This window comes from Alligator sinensis, unplaced genomic scaffold (assembly GCF_000455745.1).
Source record: "Alligator sinensis unplaced genomic scaffold, ASM45574v1 scaffold414_1, whole genome shotgun sequence".
In the NCBI taxonomy this organism is placed as follows: Eukaryota; Metazoa; Chordata; order Crocodylia; family Alligatoridae; genus Alligator; species Alligator sinensis.
Genome location: NW_005842514.1, coordinates 716,948 through 732,571, shown reverse-complemented (window position 1 = coordinate 732,571; position 15,624 = coordinate 716,948). Strand labels below are relative to the sequence as shown.

General features: G+C 46.8%; 1 protein-coding gene across 2 annotated transcripts in view; it reads left to right on the top strand.

The window, feature by feature from the left end:
• MID2 (midline 2) overlaps window positions 1–14,700 on the top strand; it is a 386,515-nt gene extending 371,815 nt beyond the window's left edge. For both annotated transcript variants that reach the window (XM_025213243.1, XM_006031563.3), the window contains one exon: window positions 9,415–14,700. In XM_025213243.1, the coding sequence (XP_025069028.1) occupies window positions 9,415–9,817 (403 nt within the window). In that variant the 3' untranslated portion in view covers window positions 9,818–14,700. The remainder of the gene's footprint in view (window positions 1–9,414) is intronic.
• Window positions 14,701–15,624: the final 924 nt, after the last annotated feature.

Below are 15,624 nucleotides of genomic sequence, written 5' to 3'. Positions count from 1 at the left end.
TTTGACCCTACTGGTTAGACAGTACTCAGTCCTGTCTCTAGTGTGCCTTTTGAAGCTGAGACCCTGCCTGTTGTATTTAGTAATCATTGGATAAAAGGGACAGAGAGCAGTTTAGTGAAGAGGTTTCTGCCCTATAAGTAACAGGGACATAGACTAGAACCTGAGACCTGATTCTTTTTAGTTCAGCAGCCATCTCACTGAATTATGCCTCTTCAAGCTTGCATGGTTCCTCCTGGCCTCGTATATCTCCCTATTATGGCTAACCATGAGGTCTACTTCAAATGGAGATTGGCATATACCTATCTCTGGGAAAGGGGGTGGGGGTGGGGTTGAGGGCACTGGAATCTGATTCTTCCTGGGCAAGTGCCCTCACTGCTCATCTACTGGAGCTAAAACAGGGGAGTACCTCCTGTCCTTTTTCTGGGACTTCTATACAGTACAAGTACATGTAAGCATGTATTTAGCCAGTGTGTAGCCTACTGTGCATATGTGTGCACATGTACATGTCCACACTGCAGGGGAAAAAATCACAAGCGGTGCATAAGAGGCAAAAACACCACTTATGCAGGTAGAGAACTGCCATTTAAACACATAGGCTGCCTGTAAACATGCTCAGGGGTTGGTGGGGGGAGAGGGAGACATTTTAATTAGAGCAGTTTCCGGAGAGCTGCTCCAATTAAAGCATCTCACTGTCATGTGTATTAAGCTCCCGTGCATTTGAAAATGGTTGTGGGATGCTTTATCTAAACCTCATTCAATGAGGTTGAATGGTTGCTAATCTAAGTTTGGTTGCTGCTTTAGCTTGTTTTATCTGCAGCCATTTTTAAACTTGTGGGGCCTTATACACATGCCAATGATTCCATGCTGGAATGTTCTAATTAAAACACAGAGTAGACTTGATTAACTGAGTCTGTTCTGATGCATTCTAATTAGAAATGGACCAGCACATCAATAGGCACCCACAAAAGGAAATGGCATTCTGCCCTTAGATTCTAGGACTTCCTCCATCTCAGGGTAACCAGACTCCCATTTCCCAGCAGCAGAATACCCTGACAGCTTGGGGTAAGGGGCACAGTCTTCACCCCTCTGGCCAAAGTTGAGCTGCTTTACAGCCAAGAATGCAAAGGTCCGTAGGGTCAGAAGGGGAGTGTGACTGCGCCCACATGGATTGCATTGGACAGATGCTGGTTCTAATTCCTATATTTAGGATTCTGCCTAATTTAAAAAGAAAAAATGGATCCTGGAAGCACGGATCTGCTTACCCACACACTAATATTCAAGTCTTACAATTCCTAAATGGAGGCATCTCAGGGACCAATATAGATTTGGGCATAACAAAACAAGAAGTGTATAACAGAACAAGGAATTAAACCTGGCTCTCTGCTAGACTACTCTGTTTATTCTCAGCATGAAAGTGCAAGAGACACAGGAGCAGTCGTATGAAGTTTGCTACAGAGAGAAACGGGCCCTGTGTCTATTCCCAGCTTATTAATAAACATGCTAATACAATAAAAAATGCCCTATCAGTCATGTCAGGTATATATGATATGTGTGGACAGGAATACAAGTCATATATCTGTGGTGTGTTCAAACATGTCACCTCTATTCTACTGTTTATTCCAGTGTCTAGGTCAGGGGTGGGCAAAATACGGCTCACACCACGCTCCCTCCCACACCCACCCTTCGTCCACCAGTAACACTGCCCTGGCCCCAGCCCCAACCTCAGCCCTGGCCAATGTGCACAGCTTCCCAGTAGGGCTGCCTTCTACCCACTCATCTGCTTGCTGGCGGCTGCTCATTGTGCTGGACAGTTGAGGGGGTGGAAGTCATCCAGGAGCTGGAGCCCCTGCCTGGCTGGGCATGTGGTGCCCCACACTACCTGCTGATGGGAGCAGCACAGCAGGGGCAGGAAGAGGAGGAGCTGTTGAAGGCAGGAGGAACTCAGAATTGCCTAGGTCAAAGCTTCCCAAACCCTGGGCCACGAAGGGTTGGCTGCTGCTCCACAGAAGGGTTGGTTGAGTATAAAAAAGGGTTGGCTGCCACTCCATAGTACGCCAGCCACTTCTGGACTGCACAATCTAAAAAAGTTGGGAACCCCTGCCCTAGGTGACTGTAGCAGCACTGGCAGCAGCCCTGCCAGGAAGCTACACACACTGGCCGGGCCAGGGCAGGGGCAGTGCCATCGGTGGGCACGGGGAGAGTGCAGGTGGGAGCATGGCACAGGCTTCCCCAGGCAGGAATGGGTGGGGCACAGCCCCATGGAGAGCACCTGAGGGGCAGCCGCTGGCCAGATGGGGAAGTGGTGGGGGGACCACACCTGCACCTACACCACCAAGCTCTACTAGACATGCCCCCTGCCCACACCCTTCCCTTCCTTACCCTCTCCCTTGCCCCGGCCGGCTCCCAGGATGTAGCATGCGAGCAGCCCTGCCCACACACAGCTCTCCCCACATCCCTCCACACACCCCCTCTCATCCCCTCCCCACATAATATACAAGAATAAGACTATTCTGAGCTGTTATGCAGTCATCTCAATATATACTACTCAAAAAACCCCATAAATCTGGACAAATATTTCTGGAAAAAATATATATGTTAAAATAGATTTTTTATTTTAGCATATGATTTATTTTTTTATCGATAAGTTGTTAAAATGATATCTTTTGAAAGATTTACTGTGCATGCATTCAGCTGCATGTTAATTGATTGTAAAGGAGTGAGGGAATGAGAGTCCTTAAAAGTGAGACTATTATTTGAGTGAGCCAGGACTCTAACTTGGTATATGGCAGGGATGCCAAACTCATCTGGCCCTGTGGGTCCTGGTTGTAGCATGCAGTGAGAGTCCCAGACCTGTCAGAGTGGGCACTGGGTCCAACATGTGGGAGCTGGGGGTTCTGGACTGACCCCATGTGGGTGCTGCATGCAGCATAGGTCCCAGAGGGAGCAACACCTGGGCCTGGTGTTGCTCTGTGTGTGGCATGTGGGTCATCTCAAGACCCAGGGCCAGTACTGGGGGCCAGATGATGTGGCTCATGGGCCAGATCCACTCCATGAGCCATATGTTGGGCACACCTTGTATATGATATGATATCTGCATTACTAGTACAAAAAGCAGTATGCCCTGACGGTTGTGTGCCACAACGTCTGTAATCTTAAAAGCAAGATTGTGCTTTATTTCTGAAGTATTCATTTCTGACACTTTCATTAAAATATAATTAATAGAAAGTGTTTTTTTAGAAATGCATGATCACGTCATTCAAAAGACTTTTGCAGACTTAATTTGAGTCTCAGGGGTGAGTACATGCGAGTCTGCCACACACGAGGACTGAATTCTTTTCCAGATTTGTGTAACTTACAGAAGTTAAGAAGCCCTGCTCAATTAAAAGAATCTTTAAAGCAGGAGTGTTAAATATATGACCTACAGGAAAGATCTGGCCCACCAAGCTCCTCTGTGTACCCCACTGGACTACTGGTATCATCAGAGGGAGTGTCTGGCCACAGAATCTTCATGGCCATGGCGCTACCTCCAGGGCTGTTGCTGCCACCCCCATGTCTATGCTGAAATTGGAGCTGCTGCCACAGCACATAGCATGGGACACAGCAGCAGGTGCAGCACAGAGTACACGGTGGCTGTAGCTCCAGCTGCAACACAGAACCAGAGATGGTACCACCACATGCTCCAGGAAATTCCACCACACTTGCAGCTTCCTTGTTCCCAGGCTAGATATGCCCTGCAAGGAGTGCCACAATCTAGATTTGGCATGGGGCACAAAGTGAGTTTGACCCCCCAACCCAGTCAGGAAAGCAAGCAAGCCTTAAGTCATTTAAACCTGCTCACTGCACCCTTCCTTTGGGTGTGATGGAGGAAGAACAGCGGCAAGAAGACAAGGACTGAGATCACTTTTGGTCTTTTCCATCCAGAACGGTTCTGTGTAAGACAATAAAATGAGGCCTGGGTCAGTGCGTATGCACAGAACTAATGGGACAGTCATGGTTTGGGGCAGCAAATCAAGAGTATTGTACTGAGTAAACTGTTCTGTACAGGATTTGCCAACTTTTAACAGCTTTTGCGGCTCTGACCAGATTGTTCTAAAACCAACGAAATCCTCCTCCCCTGTGCCAGAACTAACCCCTCTGCCCAGTTTCACAGACTTTCTGCATACTATAAGGGACACTTAGCTCTCAATGTTGATCAGAAGATTTTTTCTAGTGAAAAGTGTGAGGCAACCAAAATTAAAGGATTTCTGCTATTCTCCCTTCCTTTGTCTCCTTTAGCCCATGCTGCTGTTGAGATGAGACTCAGGAATACTTTCACTTTCCCAAAGAAAAGTGATAAAACAAAACAGGCTTTGGGGTTGGTTTGTTTTTTGCTTATAGTTTCTAGGGTTGGAAGGGACCTGAACAGATCATCAAGTCTGACCCCCTGCCCTGGGCAGGAACAAGTGCTAGGATCATAATACTCCAGCCAGAAATGTATCCAACCTCGTTTTGAAGACGCCCAAGGTAGGGGAGAGCACCACCTCGCTTGGGAGCCCATTCCAGAGCCTGGCAGCCCTAACCGTAAAGTAATGCCCCCTGATATCGAGCCTGAACCTGCTCTCAATTAATTTGTGGCCGTTATTCCTTGTTATCCCAGGTGGTGCCCAGGGGAATAGAGCCTCACCTATTTTCTGCTGGTCTCCCCTGGTGAGTTTATAGACGGCCACCAGATCCCCTCTCAGTCTTAGTCTTCTCTTATGGAGGCTGAATAGATTCAGGCCCTTTAGTCTATCTTCATAGGGCCTGGCCTGCTGCCCCCTGACCATGTGAGTGGCCCTCTTCTGAACCCTCTGGAGGTTAGCCACATCCCTGTTGAAGTGCAGCACCCAGAACTGGATGCAGTACTCCCATTGCAGCCTGACCAGTGTTGCATAGAGGTGAATGATCACCTCCCTGGACCTGCTTATGATGCATCTGTAGATGCACGACAAAGTGTAGTTAGCCTTACTGATCGCTTCCTCGCATTGGCAGCTCATGTCCATCCTGGAGTCAACAATGACTCCAAGATCCCTTTCAGCCACTGTGTTGTTGAGAAGGGTGTTAACACCCCAGCCTATGGGTATGTTGCAGGTTCCTTCTCCCTAGATGCATCGCTTGCACTTGTCTGCGTTGAATTCCATCCTATTCTCATCCGCCCAGCGCTGTAACCTGTCTAGATCTAGTTGGATTCTGTCCCACCCCTCCAGTGTGCCCATTTCTCCCCCATCTTTGTGTCATCAGCGAATTTGGACAATGTGCTTTCCACACCCACCTCCAAGTTGCTGATAAAGATGTTGAATAGCACAAGCCTGAGGACCAAGCCCTGGGGAACTCCACTGCCCACATCCCTTCAGGTCAAAAACGATCTGTCCACCACTACTCTCTGGGTGTGATCAATGAGCCAATTTGCCACCTATCTGTCTGTGTAGGCATCAATGCCAGAGTCGCCTAGTTTTTTTATGAGAATGGGGTGAGAAACAGTGTCAAAGGCCTTCTTGAAGTCCAGGTAGATGACATCCACCTCAACGCCCACATCCAAGGACTTTGTGACCTGGTTGTAAAAGGAAACAAGGTTAGTCAGGCAGGATCTGCCTGCAGTGAGCCCGTGTTAGTTGCCCCTGAGCATTACCTCCCCTGCTGGGTCCCCACAGATGTGCTCCTTGATAATTTTCTCAAAGTTCTTCTCAAGGACCGAGGTGAGACTAACTGGCCTATAGTTACCCGGGTCCTCCTTTCTCCCCTTCTTGTAAATGGGAACCACATTGGCCCTTTTCCAGTCCTCTGGGACCTGACCAGAGCACCACAAGCGCTCATACAGCCGTGCCAGGGGCCCTGCTAGGACCTCTGCCAATTCCCTCAGTACCCTCAGATGAAGAGCATCCAGACCTGCTGATTTAAACACGTCCAGCCCCTCCAAAAGTTCCCTAACTAAATTGTCCCTGACCTTAGGCATGGTGTTGTGTCCCCTGAGCCTGTCCGTAATCTTAGTGGGGGAGTTGTTCTGGTCCCTGCTCAGAAATATGGAGGCAAAGAACTCATTGAATAGATCAGCTTTTTCTTTTGTTGAAATCACCAGATTGCCAAGCCTGTCCTGTAGGGGCCCCACGTTCCCTGGTGCCTTCTTCTTGCTCCCTATATGTTTGAAAAAGGACTTTTTTCAATCCTTCGTTCTGGTTGCCAGCCCTAGTTCTGCCTCTGCCTTGGCCTTCCTAACAGCCTCCCTGCAATCACTAGCAATGGAAGTGTAATCCTCCTTGGTGATTGCCCCTTGCTTCCACTGATTGTATGCCACCTTTTTTGCCCTCAGGACCTCCTGGATGCCTTTACTGAGCCAAGGGGGTATTTTAGCACCCTTGCCCCCTTTGGTTCACGTTGGGACTGACTCCCTCTGAGATCGGAGGATCATCTCCTTAAGGAACAACCATCTGTCCTGGATTCCCATCTCACTGAGGCTCCGAGTCCCCAATGTCTCTCTCACTAATCTCCTTAGCAAATTGAAGTTGGCCCTCTTGAAGTCAAGGACTTTTGCCTTGATGCTTGCTTTCACTGCCCTGCACCAGGTAGTAAATTCCAGCAGACGATGGTCACTAACACCTAGGTAGTCGAGCACCCGCAGATTCCTCACCAGGTCATCACCTGTGGCAAGGACCAAGTCCAGCAAGGCATTTCCTCTGGTGGGATTGTGTACCTCCTGGGTTAGGTGGAGGTCCTGTATGTAGGCTAAAAACCTACATGAGCATTCAGACCTGGCTGACTGATCCTCCCAGCAGATGTCTGGGTAGTTTAGGTCACCCCTGACAACCATATCCCTTGTCCTTACAGCCTCCGTGAGCTGACCGGAAAATTCCAGGTCCAGCTCATCCCCCCGGTGAAGTGGTCTGTAGTAGACACCCACTACCAAGTCCCTTTCCCCATGACCCCCTTGCATTCTAACCCAGAGCGCCTCAGTTTGCCCCTCCTCTGACCCCATCCTGATCATTGAGGACGTGTACTGCTCTAACATAGAGTGCTACACCCCCGCCCCTTTTTTCCTGATTCTATCCTATCTATACAACCTACAGCCCTCAATGTCTACTGCCCAGTCGTGGGTAGAATCCCACGAGGTTTCTGTAAGCCCAACCAGGTCTGGGTTTTTGCTAGCTAACAGGAGGGTGAGTTCATCCTGTTTATTCCCCATACTTCTAGCATTTGTGTAGAGGCAGTTGAGCCCTCCTATGGGTGTTCGTACTGCCCTCTTGTTCCCAAGCTTGTCCAGGCCCTTGTCACTTACCTGGGTTGTTCTTGCTCGCATCACCTGGCTTGACATCAAAGTGTCCTCCTGCACCTCTGCATCCCCATCCCCTGACGATGCTTCTTGTTTTACCTTGAAGAATCCAAGATTGGCTGCTGCCTGAGGCAGGATACCAGATATGTGTCAGTGGGCATTGAACGGGTGCAACAAAACCTATGTTCCTTTCCCTAAAATTTGATTATATTTCCTTCGGCCTCCACCTTTCTCATTCTTCATTCTTGCTACTGGATGAGTTCAGAGCAGGCATGGCATAGTCCCTAATCTCTGCCAGAAGTTACTGGATGCCAAAGACCCAATACCTCCATTTTCCTTCCACAATCCCCCTTCAGCTGCCTAACCTTCTTGTAACACTTCTTTGATTGCCTTAGGACCCCCTAACAGCTGTGTGCAGGTGTGCCACTCCTGGATGTGGGAGCTGTTTTAAATGGTTAACCCCATGTGTGAACTGGATATAGAACATAAACAAGGCAAGCTGCTTTCAAGCTATTTATGTTGATGAACTCATATTTAAAGTTTCCTAGGTGTTAAAAAACACTTTCACATCAGGAGCTCCACCCCCCCCACCCCACACATACGCACTCAAATGTGACTAGAGAATGGAGTTTGCAACGCTGTAAGTCCCAGCAGCCAAATTCCTAGGAAGGCGCTGCCTCTGATCTTCCCCTTGTACAGCAGGAGTTAGCCACCAAACATTAAAGAAACACTGACAAGCTGATACCACCTTTTTAAAGCTGTTTTGCTTTTGCTGACACAGTGGGCTTGAAATGCACAGTTCCTCCTAAAAGAGCCAGCCTGTGTCACTTCTAGCCCTTCTCCCTTCCTGGCAGAAAGAGACTGGGCTGGAAGGGAATAATGCTTTTCTTAGCAGAGCTGCTGTAGGCTCATTTTCTGTAGTGTAAAGCTGTTTTGTGCTACTTGTGCTATTGGGACGAGCATTGTAGGAAACAGATGGCGCGTTGTAAAGCAGCCAGATGGGCTCTGCTGAGAAAAAAATGTAACAATTTCTGTGCTGAAGCCACTGTGAAATCTCCCATGTTGCTGGGTTTTTGGTTGTAGCTGTGTTGGTCTAAGAAAATAGGCAGACACGGTTCTTTGAGTAGATCTAATATCTTTTATTAGACCAACTAAGTATTTGGAAAAAATTTCTTGGCAAGCTTTCGGGCACAGTCACCCTTCTTCAGGCATGGGGAGCCTCTGCTGTTCTGTCCCCTGCTGGGGGGACTCCCCCACCCCACTCGTCGACAGGTTGGTGAGGGACCCTGCACCCCACCCCTGCTTGCCGATCGGCCACTGTGGGACTTCTTCCTTCTTGACTGGCCATCGGGGGTACACTTACCCAAAAAGGTTGAAAACCCTTGCTCTGGAGTCTGTGGTTATTTATTTTTATTGTCCCTAATTGCTCCCTTTCACTAAAATCCTTTTCCACCTATGACCCAAATTGTGGCCTAGATTCCAAATGTCCTTCCTTTGCTTTGGGTAAGTTTCCTTTTAAAACATTCCATTATGGAGGAACTTGGAATGGGAATATGCAGGCTTGATAGCAAGTTGGCACATGTCATCTGTGACTAGAAATCAGTTCCACCAGGGAACTTTCTGGCATGCATGTTTTTTCAGTGTGTATCTTCTGCTGTTGTCTTGGTCCCACTTTGCAGCTTGCTTGTAGCAAATCCATGTATAGCTTGTATTCTGGGGTCATCACGGTAAAACAGAGAGATGAAGTTACATGCAGGAGTAACAAATTACTGGAAAGTAGAAGGGTGGGGAGTTTCATCATGTCAGCCACTCTGTGGTAATGGCCTGTGTGCATGCTCTTACTCCCCAGTGGGTGAAAACTAGTCAGTGGTAGTTTACCCCCCTTCCATTGAGAGCTGAGCTACTGCAGGTTAACTTCAGGCATGGTAGAGTAAGAGCTTGCACATGAGCAGAGCAGCTGATATCTGGGAAACCCCCTCTCATTTTCCATCCAGTGGCTTGTTTGGGTGCAGCCCCATTTTGCGGGGAATGTATGCACTCGAAATAGACAGCTAAATTAGCCTTCGGGGACCTGGATTTTGTATGTCAGTGGATTTAAATTGGTAATGTGTGTCTATTACTCTCTGCTCTAGGTATGCTATTGGCGTAGCATATAAGTCTGCCCCAAAGAATGAGTGGATTGGCAAGAACTCCTCCTCCTGGGTCTTCTCTCGCTGCAACAACAACTTCGTGGTGAGACACAACAACAAAGAAATGCTGGTGGAGGTCCACCCTCAGATGAAGCGCCTTGGCATCCTCCTGGATTATGACAACAATGCCCTGTCCTTCTATGACCCGGCAAATTCTCTCCATCTGCATACGTTTGAAGTTTCTTTCATTCTCCCAGTCTGTCCAACATTTACCATCTGGAACAAATCTTTGATGATCCTCTCAGGCCTGCCTGCCCCAGACTTCATAGATTACCCAGAGCAGCAGGAGTGTAATTGCAGGCCCCAGGAGTCCCCGTATGTATCAGGGATGAAAGCTTGTCACTAAGCTGCAGCCTGCACCTCCTGTTCTCCACAGTCCTGCGTGGAGATTGTTAACAGGAGCTAGTAGTCAGCAGCCAGCCCTTGGGAGCTTCCGAACAGCCTAGATCAAGGAAGCACTTCCTGCAGCCAGCTATATAGTGCTCAGCAAGCAAATACTCTCTCACATGAAGCTAATTTTTTTAAGGGGGGTGTGGGGAAGAAACTTTAAAAAGCTGTTAAATAAACTTTGTTGACAAGCTCCATTTCTTTGTGAATGAAGCTTGTGAAACTCCCTTGTGGTGTGATTGAATTTCTCAAACCAGATTGTCATGTGGATTGTTTTGGTTTTATTTGGGGGCTGAGGACAGTGGTGGGGGAGGCTTAGTGCCACCTCCTTAGCCACTTGGATGGGCACAATGCTGGTTCCATGGTCCCCTCAAGAGATATTGGTGGAGTGGATATATCCAAAGGAGAGTGGTAAGAAAACAGCTCTCTCCAGGTATGAGCTTGTAGAAGAGCAGAATCAGCAAGGCCTCGTAGCCTTGCAAGAAATGCTAAGCAGGCCTGCAAAATCACCAGTCAGGCAGGAAGCTCCATTTAGCAGCATCTTCAGGACAAAAGATAAAACAAGCAGCGTAACTCTTATATCCAGAGAAGTGCCCACAACCAGAAAGCTAGAGCCTTTTACACAGTAAGCAGTATGTTTAGGTGGAACTGGCACTGGGAGAACTGTTCTCTCAGGGATGAGCCTGCTGCCTTCAGCAGCATTCAACAACTCCCGCTCGTCAAGCACTCAGATCTCAAATCCTGTGGCAGAGGAAAGTTAAGCCTATCCCTATCCCTATTTTCTAACTGTCTTCTTTAGGAGGCCATATTTCAGTGTAAATCAGGGAGACCCCAGCCAAGCCAGCCCACTGGCCGATACCTAATCTGTGTGATGTAGAACAAATTGAGGTCCAGTTGTGCAGCATTGGTTCCATCATGCAGTGTTCCCTCTCACTGTTAGGATATGTTGTGTTTTGCTTTGGAGATGTGACCAGGCTGTAGAAGCCAACACGTCACATGGATATCTCTGCTTCAACTTCTCATGGTGTAATGCAAGATGTTCCCCCAGAAAGAGCGTTATCTTCTGTGAATGGGGGCTTTGGAAAGAGCCAGGGTCACCTTTCATGTTGCTGCTGTTGCCACCTGGCAAGGGAAGCTCAGACAGGCAGAGCAGAATCATCTGCACAGAAGCGAAATGGAGCAAGTGGTCCATAAGGTATGTGATTACTCTGTAGTGTGTGAGGAATTTATCCATTATTTATGTGCAAGAGCTGTACCATTGCTTCTGCACAGAGATCTACTCAGAATGCACTTTCTTTTCCATAGGTTGAGTTTGTTTGAGGTTTGACTGGCAAATTATATAAAGGCAGATAGCAAAAAGATCAAAATTAGTCCCAGAAATGGCAGGGCAGCCTGTCCTGGCAACATTTGTTGGAAATATGACCACTTCCCCTGTCTGAGAAAACACAGGGCTATTCCCAAAGCAAAATTTAGTCCCAGGGCCTTCACATTTGCAGGGACTCTCCATCCTCTTGCCATTTATCTCAGTTTTTTGAGAACCCCCAAGGTCTTTGCTAATCCTATTTTGTCAGGCTGTCTCCCTATCCAGGCACCTCAAACTGCTATTCAAGCAGAATGAGACTGACTCTTCAAACCAGACTATTTCACTTTTTTATAGTGAGGAGCCTTTTTACCCAGTCATCAACACTGACAGAAGTTAGGCAGGGGAAGGTGGATCCTGAGGAGAAAAAACCTAGAGGATGCAAACACTGCAAACTGGGGCCTTGGTTTGATTGGGGAGCTAGATGTTGTAATTCCACACAAATGAGAAACAGTATGAAGTCTTATTTCCATGGATGCAAAGGAAAGGCTGTGCTATGGCTATGGACAGATTCAGATTAGGTTTGCACCCTGCCTACCAAAAGCTGTGAGAAGTTTGTTTGGTGATACCTTTTACTGAACCAATTATATATTTGGGGGAGATGTGCCTGAAAGCTTGTCTAACAAAGTGCCCTTCCTCTGGGAAAAAAGCAGACAGGGCTGAAGCTAAATACCAGGTAGAACAAATTGCTTTATGTACCCCATTATGTAAATGAAAATAGCCCCTTCAAGGAGAAAAAGAGGCGAGTAATTCAGCTAACTTCTGTTTGTTCCACAGGTTTACTGTCCTCTTCCATTTCTTTATTTTCATTGACATGGAGTTAAACAAAAGTCATTGTTCTACAGTATTTAGCTTGAGCTGTATCTGCTTCTTTCCCAGACCTGAGGAAAGCAGTTTCACCACCATCTCCCCTAACATCTCTCCCAGTAAAAGATTATTACCAAACAAGTCTTGCTTCTCATGTATTTCCTAGATTATTGTAGCTACAACACTAAAGTCCTGCTTCAAAGGACAGAAGCTATGCTGTGGCTACTTGCCCACCAGTCCGTTGGCTTTTCTTTTGCCATCTGAAAGGGATACCTTGCTTAAGGGGCCCAGCGTCAAACTGACATCAATAAAACTTCCTAGTTTGAGAAATCTTTCTTCTGGACAAGGAGTCTGGCTGACAGGATCCAGACCAGAATCTGGGTTTCATTGGAAATTCTCCCTCTGGCAACATTTCCTTGTTTGAGCTTCTTGGGGGTCCTGTGGAATGGCTCCTTCATGAACTGAAATTGTCTTTAATTTTTCCTCTTTTTTTTTTCAAATGGGGAGAGAGCATTGTGTCTTGCTGATGGGAAAACTACCTCATAATGCTGCCTCTTAAGACAGGCTGATTCATTCAGATGGAGTGATTTCAGTAAGTGGGCAACTTACCATGTTGAAGGGAGGTTCATAGACAGTGGGGTTTTTGAGCAGACACAGAGAGAGGCTTGTTAAACTTGGATCTGTATGTAGCATGCACTTGGGCTGCCGTCCAATCATCTCCTGGGCTCAGAGAATACAGACTCAGAGTGGGACAGCCTGCAGAGCAATGCCAGCCACCTGGAGAAAACATCTGAGATTTCCTTACTTGAATAAGATAGTAAGTGTATTGCCTCCTCCCCACCTGCGTTCTGCCTTCCTGAACTATCTGAGGGGCTTTGATTCTGTTTGACATGCACTTCCTTTGCCTGAGCTTTGCCTTCTTTATCTTCATTTCACTCTAGCAGCTTCCTCACCTCTCACAAGCCGTTGTGTACCTCATTATGCAGCTGCCACACTCACGGACAAAGTCTGCAGCATCACATCCTTCTTTAGGGTTTGAGTAAGGACAGGATGTGCCTGCATTCCCTCCAGCTATGTCAAATAAGTTCTTTGGGCAGCACATTGTAAAAGGTTTGCAGTTCTGGCTGATATGAAAGATAGGAAAGGCTGCAGAGCCTTGAACAATCTGTGCTGAAGGATACTTTTCATTAACTCTGAGTTGCTGTCAGTACCAGCAGAAAAGTGATAGCTCCTCACAGGGATGGGGTGTCTAAAGAGCATAATTGATTCGCTCTACAAATTTCTCGCCCTTATGAATTCAGCAGTTACTGTGACTGGTTGCCTAATGGTGGGTTGGGGGGGTGGAGGGGCAAGGTATTTTCTCTGCAGAAAAATTATATGCCCCCTGGTGCTGTTCTGGAAATGGAAGATGGATTGGCTTTCCCTGACACTGATCCGGGCTGCTATTGCCATCATTGAAGGGCAGTAATTCATAGGGTGTGATGGACAACTTCAGAGCACAGGGAAGGTTTTTACTTGTTTACCCTGGCCCAAGCATCGGCCAGCACTGGGTAGGGATTCAAAGCTGCATAGCTGCCTTACCCTGCAGCTAAGCACAAAATCACATTTGTTTTATGGAGATAAATTGCCATTTTCAAGTTGATGTTTTCAGAGCCACATAGGGATACCATTTAATTCTGTCCCCTTTGTGGTGAGCCCAACAGGCTGCTAGTGCATCCATCTTGAATGGATGCCTGAGTACTATAGATGTATTCTAGCCTTTGTAAAATGGGTGCCAAGCTTTTGTTGCCTGGCCCTGGCACAGTTCTGACAGAATTTCTGTTGGAGGACTCTGTCTCATCCATTAACTCAGAGCACACGAGCCATTAACGTGATGTTTGCACGTAATGAAATTGCACTAGTTACAGTAGGGTTAAGTATTGAAACAATGACAGACGGGAGGGGAACCATAGTGCTTATGTGGCTGGTGGGAAAGAGAAGACCCAGCACAGTCCAAAGAAAGTGCTGAGGTTAGGAACAATTTCTAAGTTGCCTGCATTTTTCTCTGCAGTATTTCTTTAATAGCAAAACCTGACCACAATTGTTATTAAATGGAGGGTGGGGAAAGCAAGTCATTTGCCTCTCTTAGACAAGTCCAGGAGTGAAGTCTGGTTCCTACACTAGAAAACTCAGTCCAAGTCAGGCACCTACACTAGAGAGCCATCCCCACTTCTGCAGATGTAGATGGATCCTCTTTCCAGGCAAAACTCCCCTGCTGCTTGTTACCTTTGCCTTCACCCTGTTAGCAACCAATCCCATTGGTGAAAACTGACTGGTGGAATAGTGACACAATGGCAATTTCAACCAATCCAAACCCATCCAGCTTCTGCTGCCCCTGACTTTGAATGAACGCGGAAAGCTTTCTGTCTTTTTGCAGCATCCTGTTCAGAGGGGTTGCAGAATCACAGAGGGAAAAGGACCAGTGACTATTGGTTCGAGTCACTGCAGGAAGTTCATGTGTCATCTGTATTTCTGCCTCTTGCAGGGCTCTGTGCTGCTGATGGATGTTTGTATCATAGTATCCATTGTATATGACTTGGGATGTGGTGAAATTCTGGTTACAGTGCAACTCTCATACTTTCTCTTCATATGTAACATATTTGTTTTGTTTTGGGTTCTTTGCAACTTCTTTGTTAATGTGTATATATATATATAAATATAATATAATATATATACCTATTGGATGTGTCTGTGCGTGAAGATGATTATATCAGACCCATTTGGGTAATATAAAAACTATACTGATCTTTCCCAAAGTTAGGGGCCTCCCACTTTCACCATGTAATTTCCTTCTCTGGACATATAAACATCTGTCATGTTGAAACCAAATCCACCTTGCCCATGGTAGAGTTTTTCTGATCATTTTCACATAAAATCTTTTAGCTTCAACTTTGCACAAAAGCGTTGATGGTGCTCTCCATTCTCAACTCAAAATCAGCTAGAAAGTCAAGCGTACTCAGCAACCTGCATTTATGTGGAAGTGAGGTAGGAGAATGGTGGATTGCTTGATAGGCAAACTAGCAACCATTATAAATCCCCAGTAGCAACCCTTCCACTGGTATGAAAGGGAAGTAGTCAGTAAGTTCATGTTTAGAAGTACCTCGTAAAACAACCATAACCATTCTCCCCTGCTACAGAGGAAGGCAACCCCTCCACCCCCCACCATCACTACCTGTGCCAATCTGGCCATGGGAAAAATCCCTTCCTGCCCCCAAATGTAATGATCACTGTGACCCTGAGTAAAAGATCAAGACCCTCCATCCAGGAACCTGTGGCCTTTCTAAGTAGAGGCAGGAGCACCAGTACATTCCAGTAAAAAATACCCAGCATTAGCTGTAGCAAATATTTGACCAATTAATTATGTTAGCAAAAAATTAAATCAGTAATTACTAGAGGGTCTTGAGACCACCGTAAATGCTGAGTGCTTATTTCTCAAAGCAATTATATAGACATACACTGTTGCCTAGGTTTGTCATGGATTTTCTTTGTAGCCACCCAGATCTTTATAACCATGCCCATACTTCAGTAATAATGACAACCTATACACTAAGTTTATGGTG